Genomic DNA, 9,305 nt, shown 5'->3' with positions numbered 1-9,305 from the left:
AAACGCACATCATACTGGACCGTGAAGAAGCGAGGGTCTGAGCGCCGCACAACGCGACTGCGCATTTCAGCCCCTCCTTGCTGGGTAGAAGAGCGCCGGCAATCTCGGCGCACGCAAGCGCGCTACATTCTTCCCGCCTCCAGCAAGATGGCGGAGGCCAAGTAGCGAGGGGGCGGAGTGTGGCCGCCGGAAACCCGGCCGCTGCTGGGGGGAGCTGCGGGAGAAGGCCGGGGAGCAGCGGGCCGAGGCTGGCACGATGCTGTTCCCGGGAAGTGTTGTTGGTTACTGGTGAGGAAGGTGAAGCACAGTTGCCTTCCCGGACGCCCGGCGCCCCCTATGTACGCCTGTCTGGGCTCGGGTCCGGTCGCCGTTTTGCCTGCTTCTGCACCACCCTCTACTCTCGGGTCCTGGAGCTCCGGCTCCGGCGGCGGCGGCCGTGTCCCGCAGGAGAGGAAGCGCCCAGGCGGCGTCCGTACTTCTGGCCGCGGGGCGAACGTCTGGCAGGTGAGTGAAGCGTGAGCATTGGCGTCTTTGCCCCACCGTTGCTCCAGACCCTAGCGGTGCTCGGCCCGAGTCTGCCGTTCTCTTGTCTCCACGTCCCACCCTCTCCCCGCCCCGCGCCCTCTTTCAGGCCTCCAGTTGGCCCCTGGCTTTGCAAGCCCTCCATTCTCACACAGTGGGTGGGGGTCGCGACGCCTGCCGCCCTCCGCATCTTCCCCGACTCCTGGTGAAGCTTCTCGCGTCCAAGCGGTCTCTCTTTCGCGTTAGGTGGGTGGGTCGTCGCCCCTCCTATTTTAGTCGCCTCCCCATCTTCCTGGTTTCGACTCTCTTGGCTTCCTTTAAAAGTTTAACTGTCTGGGAAGATTACCCGGTAGCCTCTCATATAGAGAGAGTTACAAAGAAAAAGCTTCACCTTGATGAGGGAGTCCTGTCCCCAGGAGAGGTGGTTTGAAGAGTTGGATTCCTTGGCCCATTGAACTGCAAAGGAGAGAATGGTGCCTGTGATGCAAATGATTGTTCATGGAAATTAATCTCTAAATCTTTGGTCTCCTTAAGCCTCTGCCTCAAAAGTTCGGAGGCTTAAGTTTTCTAGGTCTAGTGAAAGAATTGGGAAGTGTTCGTTTTTAAAAGGAAGGCTTTGTGAATGTAAGATATGTAATGGCACAAGAAAGGTTAAGTGATTTATTCTTTTATCCAATGTTCGCTTAAATTGCCCAGTGAAGCTTTAGAATACCGTATTGTACAAGCCCTTTGTTTTATTTAGAAAGGGCTAAAATGGAGAAAAGCTTTTTAAACTAAAAACTTCTCAAATTTCTTGGATTCTCAATTGTTGTTACTACTTAACAGTCCCTGTAAGACCTGATATTTTTTGCAAAATTTAGGCTGTGCCAGTCTCAGTTCTTTCTTTATTACTGGGGCAAGGGTACTCAGAATTAATGGTGTAAGAAACTGTCCTGAATAACATGGTACCTTGCCAGAGTTTGTAAGTGCAAACCACAGGATTGAAGTAGTAGTGGAGGAAGTTGCCATGGCTGTTTCTCCCATATTTTCCATCTTTTTGCTGTTATCTCAGCTCTGTCCTCCTGTTTGGGCTTCCTGCTCAAAGTGTCTTCCCTCCTAGCAAAAAAAGATGGCTATCAGCAGTATTCATGTGATAGCCTTCTTAATTTACTTCCATGCGGAGAACTAATTGGATAATTTCTCAAGAGCCCCCAAATTGTAAAACTGAGATTATAGATGCAAATGATAGCTTCTCCTTTGAGATTACAAATAGGTGGACCTTTTTTATTAACATTAAATTGCATAATATCATTTGTTGAAACTATGCTAGGTGCTCTCCCAGGTTATGAAAGCACAAACTATCCTTGCCCTGTTGGAATTCTATACTAACAGTCTTTAATATGTGGGTTATATAATTGGCCTGACAGATTTGTTTACTTTTCATTCTGCCTCATGACACATAATCTGTTTTTCCCTTTGCTGTAGACTCTGACCTTAATGAATTTCCTTTTAAATTAATTTATTTTTATTTTTATTTTTTTAATTTCCTAAATTTGGAGATAGAATTGTTTAGTTCAAAAAAAGAGGAGATATTTTTATGTTTGATTCCTGTATGGGCTAGTTCATTCATTTGTTTGTTTTAGGCCTTCATTTTTTTCTACAACTAAGGACTGCATGTTTTTAAAGGGGGTTATGTCTCAATTCTGTGCTTCTGGCTGAAGAGATAGTAGGACTAACTCCAGTCAGTGCCTCCCTGCCTCTGGCAAAATAATTCGAAGGGTTGTGTCAAAACACATCTCTGATCACAAACTGTCATTAAAATCTCTCACTCTTCCACTCTTATGGTACCTGTTTTCTGTCTCTCACACTGTCTTTATGAACCCCTCTTTGTCTCTCTATTCATCCAACCCATTAGCCTACTGCTGATTTCATTTGCCTCCCTACATAACCAGGATCTCACTGTCATCAGTTTTTACTAATCTCTCACTGATGCCCTAGAATGCCTTATTTTCTGTAGGTTTACCTTTCTAGTGCCCAGTCCAGAATAAGCATTATCACTAGCTCTTTCGGTTTGATTCCTGACATCCTAAAGGATGCAAGAGACCCTTGTATGAGGATATAGGTTCATTTCCATACAAGTTGGTGCCCTGTTCTCTCCTGGGTTTTAAGTGCTGGTCGTGTACCTTTCTGTCTCATTTCCGGAAGGTTTTTATAGCAAATAACTTGATACCTTCCTTTCTTGAGAAAAATCTCAACTGTCTGAGGTATATTCTTTTCTATCCTCTGTATTATTTCCTTATTTACTCCTATCTCACAAAAGGAAATATTCTCCCCTCCTGATGTGTCCACAATCATCCCTCCCCATCCTTCTTTCTGTAGAACTGTCCATTATCATTCCTTCTTCAGTGTCTCCCTCTCTAGCCTATGTACATGCTTATATCTTTCTCAAGGCTGCCAAATACAGTGCTGTGTAACTCAGTAAAGCCAGTCTGAATTTTGAGCCTGCTGTGCCACTGTATTTTTATTCTTTAGTCCCAGGAGCCTAGTGTAGTAGCAAGAATATTTGACTTTTGACCCAGGTGAATCTGGGTTTGAAGTCTGTTAAAAACACTTAGTGGCTATGTGGCTGTGGGCAAGTTACTACTCAGACTCTATTCTTTATCTATAAAAGAGTGTTAAACTTAGAGTCATAATTGAAGGAGTTTAGCAGATGTTAGATATCCATCCAAGTGTTTGGTACATTATGGAGTTCCTAATAAATATAAAATATTCTCCTTTGCACTCTAACTTCCTTTACCATTTCAGCACTGAAATTGCTATTTTAAAAGTCCCCTATGACCTCCTAATCACCGCATCTATTGGCTTTCCTTCAGTCATCCTTGGTTTCCTAAAACCATATACACCACAGGAATAAGATTATCTGATTTCTTGGTTCTTCTGCATTGTATGTCCTGATTCTCTTAGATATCTGAAAGTTTTTTTTCACATTCCTGCATCGTTCTTCCCCCAAAACATAGTGATTCATATATTAGGATGCAAACTGGATTTAAAAGCAAAAAAGAGTGTATTGGCTCATGTGATTGGCAAGTGCATAGATAGAATTGGCTTCAAGAGTAGTTTGTTCACGGGCTTATGTCATTGGGGCTGAAACTCCATTTTTCTGCTATTATCTCAATTTTGTCCTACTGTTTGGGCTTTATGCTCGGACTGGCTTCCCTCCTAGTAAAAAATAAATAAATGGCTATCAGCAATGTTCATGTGATAGCCTTCTTTATTTATTTCCAAAGGTAAAGAGAAGGATTCTCTTTTCGACTAGCCTTTTCCCAAAAGTCCTAAGCTCTGTTCTGATTGAACAAATTAGAAGGATCATGCTGCCAAGTCTGTCACAATGTCTTTGTCAAGAGGGGTGGAATTATTCTAATTGGCCTAACTCATGGATGAGCCTTATCTAAAATGAGGGAGAGATAACCAGTGTACTCAGGGGTCTTTGTGCTTTTCACTGTGTTTTCTTGGTGGTTATATCCTGTTTTTGAAACCTTTTTTTTTTTTTAACGTTTATTTATTTTTGAGAGAGACAGAGACAGAGCGTAAGCAGGGGAGGGGCAGAGAAAGAGAGACGCAGAATCCGAAGCCAGCTCCAGTCTCTGAGCTGTTAGCACAGAGCTCAATGCTGGGCTCGAACTCTGGAGCAGTGAGATCATGACCTGAGCTGAAGTCGGACGCTCGACCAACTGAGCCACCCAGGTGCCCCATCCTATTTTTAATGACACAAATCATTTTTGTGTGGAATGTTTCCCAGTTCTGCAACTTGACTTCTCACCTACATTGTTAGCTATATTTCTCTTAAATGTACTACTGTAAGCTTAACTCAAACCAGTTGGAATCAAATGGAATTTGATTTTCATGTACCTATCCTCACCTAGTGTGTTTACGTGTGCATGTGTGTGTATGTATTTCTCTTCCTTCTAATTTCTCTCTTCTAAACACCTTTCTCCCAGCAACCCACTCTAACCTTGGTTCTTCTCCCACTTTCAGCATCTGTCATATCTTAAATATATCTTGTATTAGTTTGGCCTCAGGTTACATAATACCCGACCAATAGTAAGCAGTATTTCACATAAAAAGCCCAGAGTGGGAGGATTCCTGGTTAGTCACTGTAGCTGTACAGTGATGTTATATCCGGGATCCAGGTAGTTTTCATTTTTATCCTTAGCGTGCTCATCTTTGTGCTCATTGTGCCCTTGTCCTCTCATTGTTGTACATTACTCTTGCTGCTCCACACATCACATTCTCACACAGCCACCAAAGATAGGAGGAAGTTTGTCCTCTCTTGATTAGGCAAGTAAACCTTTCACAGAAACCCTATGTCAGATGTCATCTTGGCACATTTAGACCCTACTTGCAAGGGGGCTGGAAATACATTATCTGGCATTTCAGTCTAAGAGGAAGTTAGGAAGGTAACCAACAAGATCGGTGACATATCTTGATAATATTTTATGGAGAAGTAAGTTTAAATAAATAAGAATTTTCCGATAGTAGGAGCAAACTTATAGCACTGCAAGGGTTGATATAAGCTATATGTAGGATAGTCATAAATAACTGATTAAAATCTGATTATGTAAAATTAAGGTATTTGAGTGGTATATCCCAGTTATTCTAAGGTTGATGTTAAGTACATTTATGCATAGATGGTGGAACCACTGTGAGAAATGGGTACATATAGAACTCTTAGGAAATAGGTTTGTATTTCCCCTTGGGGGGGGGGAAGCATTTGGAAATACATGGGGACATTTTTGGTTGTCACAATGATTTTGAACTTCTACTGACAATTAGTGGATAGAGATCAGATATACTAGAAGTCCTGTGATGTTTGCCCACAGAACAGGATTCATCCCTTCATATATGCCAATAGTGGCCTTATACCTTGAAATATACTTTGCTTTTTGAAAGAATTGGTAAACATTCATCTGTATTCTTATATTGCAAGTGACAGAAAATCACATTCAAACTGCTTAAACAATAAAGGGAATGATTAGATCTTGTAATTAAACTTTATCTAAGGCTTTATCCTGCCTGAAACCATCAAGGACTTGGCTCAGTTTCTCTGTGATTTGTTCTGCTCTGTCATTCCTCTTGTTTTGGTTTCATTCTCAGGCTAGCACATGGCAGCACATTACTGGAGCACTGTCAGACTTAAAACCCTCATTTCACATATAAAGTAAGTTGGAGAATACTTTTTGCAAGTATTTGTTGAGTATCATCACTACTAAAACCTTCCCTAAAGAACCCCCCAAAGTTGATTATTCCCCATGTTGTGCTATAATTTTTTAATCTATATTTGTATCTCTATTGTATGTCATATTCTATAAGTATTGTTTTTCTATGTCTCATGCATTACCTTGTGTTAATTATTTTTGTATTCTTAATGTCTAGAATATTCTCACTTAGAGGTATACAATAACCGTTTATGGAAAGAATCAGTGAATGACATAGGAAGGAAGGATGTGGGAAGAGACAGAATTATAAGAAGGCCCCATCCCTTAGTTGTTATTGAATCTGGAATTACGTGCATTGTACTCCTTCTACCACCAAAGCAGGTATATAATGCTCTTGTGATTAATAGTGTGTAAAATCATTTGAAAGCCTTACTAAATTCTAGTAGTGTTTTTTCATTATTTTCTCAACAAAACTAAAAGCAGTAACTATCATTCATCCAATAAATATTTTGGAAAGTCTGCTATGTGCATGTAATGTAGTAACAATGGTGAACAAAACCTAACCTGTGTTCTGAGTGTGAATGTTAGGGATGCAGTTAATAAACATTATCCATGTGAACACACAGACACATGAGGTAGTTAACAGGCTTTGACATAAATAAAGAAGGTTCAGTGGATAATAGAGTAACAGGGGGCGCCTGGGTATTTCAGTCAGTTAAGTGTCCGACTTTAGCTTAGGTCGTGATCTCATGGTTCTTGGGTTCCAGCCCTGCCTCAGGCTCTGTGCTGACAGCTCAGAGCCAGGGGCCTGCTTCAGATTCTGTGTCTCCCTCTCTCTCTGAGCCTCCCCCGCGCTCACTCTCACGTGTGCACTCGCTCTCTCTCTCTCAAAAATAAATAAACATAAAAAATTTTTTTAAAGAGTAACAGGATGCTACCTTAGATAGGTTGGTGAGAGAAGGGCTTTTTGAGAAGCCTTTGAGCTAAGAGACCTGAAGGAAGTGATGGAGTAAGCCTTGGAGCTAACTGAGGGAAAATGTTTAGAGGGAGCAGCAAGCACCTTCTGAATGGAAATGTGTTTGGCATATTGGAAGAACAACATTCCAGCAGTGTGGCTGGAATAGAGCCAGTGAAGGGGAGAGTGGTAGGACAGGCAGAGGCTAGATCAGGTAGGGCATTGAAGGTCATGGAAAGACTGGATTTTACTCTGGGTGAAATGGTAATCATAGAAGGGTTTAAGCATGGGAATATCCAGATTTGACTTGTTATTTTGGAGGATTACTCTGACTACATGGTGAAAATTGATTGTATGAGGCAAAAATGGAAGCAGGAAAACCAGTTAGGAAAATAATTTAGGTTGGAAATACGCTGCTTGGAGAAGCAGCCCCTTTAATGGTAGAGGAGCAAAGAAATGTTCAGATTTTTTTTTTTAATTTTTTTTTTTTAACATTTATTTATTTTTGAGACAGAGAGAGACAGAGGATGAACGGGGGAGGGGCAGAGAGAGAGGGAGACACAGAATCGGAAGCAGGCTCCAGGCTCTGAGCCATCAGCCCAGAGCCTGACGCAGGGCTCGAACTCGCGGACCACGAGATCGTGACCTGAGCTGAAGTTGGACGCTTAACCAACTGAGCCACCCAGGCGCCCCAGAAATGTTCAGATTTGATACACTTAGAAAGTGGAGTAATTAGGGGGGCTGGGTGGTTCATTTAGTTGGTGTCTGACTCTAGATTTCAGCTCAAGTCGTGATCCTAGTGTCATGGTTTCGAGCCCCATGTCGGGTTCCGTGCTGAGCATGGAGCCTGTTTGGAATTCTCTCACCCCCCTCTGCCCCTCTACCCTGCTTGCACATGTGCGTACTCTCTCTCAAATAAAATTTTTTTAAAAAGTAGAGTATTTAGGATTTACTGATGGATTAGATGTGGAGTATGAGGGAAAGAGAAGTAAAGGATGACTCCCAAGTTTTTCAACGTGACCAACTGGGGAAAGGTGGCACATTTTACTGAGGTGGGAGCTATGGGGCAGGGGTAGGGGTAGGTTTGGAGATGTAAATCAATTTTGTTTTGAATGTGGCTATGTTTGAGATACCTATCAGATAGTATTCAAGTGAATACATTGAATAGGCATGTATATGAGGAGTTTAAGGAAGAGGTAGAAATTATCAGTGTATAGGTGGTATTTAGGGCCCTGGCACCAGGTATCACCTAAGGAGTGAGAATGAGATTTATGAAACCTTTTAATACTAAAAATGTTTCTTATATCAAAGATTGGGAGCCACTGTGTTGAATAGTAATAGTTATAACATTCAGAGTCTGGAAAGGATAATGAGTAAATTCTCTGAGAAAGAGGCAGGACTTGACCTGGACTTCAAAGAATGGATAGGGTAGAAAAGGCTTTTTCCTTCTCTCATGCCAAGTACAGTACTTGTAGTACTGTAGTAGCATGTAGTGAGCATTCTATAGGTGCTGGTGAATGAACAAAAAGCACTTAGGCTCAGGAGCAGCTGGAGCAGAGGTTTGGTAGCAAGGAAGCCTAAAGTGTTTTAAAAGAAATTCAGAGAACTAGAGAAGAAAAGTTTGTTCTGGGAAAGAGTGAAAAGTAAGATTGGGTAGTTCAAAGCTTAAATTGTAAAATGACAGTTATATTTAACCCTAACAGATTTCAAGTCTGTTTCTGTTGTTTGTGCAGTGCCTTTAGTGTCTGGCCTCTAATAGATGCTCAGTAAATATTGAAAAAGTGAATATGGAATTCCCAAATGAAGGATTTATATCTACTGTGTTCTTTTCTTCTCGTTAAAGTATGCTGGAATGCAAACTATGTTAAGTGATACAGGGTTAACCTTACGTTTGCTTCAATTTATTATTATTTCTAATGATAAGCATTAAACATTTATATTTTATGATTGATAACAAATTACTTGAGACATACCTCACAACTGGTCAGAAAATCCAGTGGATTGGCAAAACTGAAGTTGAAAATGAGGAGCCGTGACCATCTTTTATTCAGAGATTAACAGTTATTTTGTTCTTATGGAAATGACTGATTGAAGCCTGTTAATAGATCATTTTCTTTTTTAGCTGTCAAGGAGCAAACTGGTTTAGAATTATGGCCAGAAAATTGGACATGATATATCTGTGGCGATCTAATTTTTAAGGTTATATGATTTAAAACACTAGTTATAATTAGAAATTATTATAAATAGCAAATTATAGGCATGCACAGTTTAACTGTTAGAAAATAATTTACCTGATTAATATCATACTGAAATTAAAATTGAAATTTTAGTTACATTTTGAAGTAATTAAAAAATAGGATACATTAGGTTTGTGATTATTTTCTTCAGTTCTTGTGTACCACATTATTAAAGCTTTATATAGTCATTAAAGGAAATTCAGGAAGTAAACTAAAAAGTAAAGATAACATCCATAAGTTCATCATATAAAGAAAACCAGTATAGTTTTTGTCTCCCCCAACCCCTCTCTCCCTCCTTCTCATTTTTTTTTTTCTGTGCCTATGACATTCCCACCCCACCCCCCCGTTTAGTCATAGTACAAATGTATGTGTGTATATATTTCCAGTTTTAAAAAA

General features: G+C 40.7%; 1 protein-coding gene across 9 annotated transcripts in view; it reads left to right on the top strand.

Annotated features, from left to right (window-relative positions):
• The first annotated feature begins 207 nt into the window (after positions 1 to 207).
• The window catches only part of APC (APC regulator of WNT signaling pathway), a 150,433-nt gene continuing 141,335 nt past the window's right edge, over positions 208 to 9,305 (top strand). For 5 of the 9 annotated variants that reach the window (XM_058724989.1, XM_058725011.1, XM_058724996.1 and 2 more), the window contains exon 1: positions 208 to 504. In XM_058724989.1, coding sequence (XP_058580972.1) covers positions 337 to 504 — 168 coding nt within the window. In that variant the 5' untranslated portion in view covers positions 208 to 336. The remainder of the gene's footprint in view (positions 505 to 9,305) is intronic. The other 4 variants (XM_058725017.1, XM_058725005.1, XM_058724981.1 and 1 more) reach the window with 1 other exon arrangement.

This window comes from Neofelis nebulosa, chromosome 1 (assembly GCF_028018385.1).
Source record: "Neofelis nebulosa isolate mNeoNeb1 chromosome 1, mNeoNeb1.pri, whole genome shotgun sequence".
Taxonomy (NCBI): domain Eukaryota; kingdom Metazoa; phylum Chordata; class Mammalia; order Carnivora; family Felidae; genus Neofelis; species Neofelis nebulosa.
Note: the sequence above shows the minus strand (reverse complement) of the source record. Positions and strands in the feature narration are given on the sequence as shown.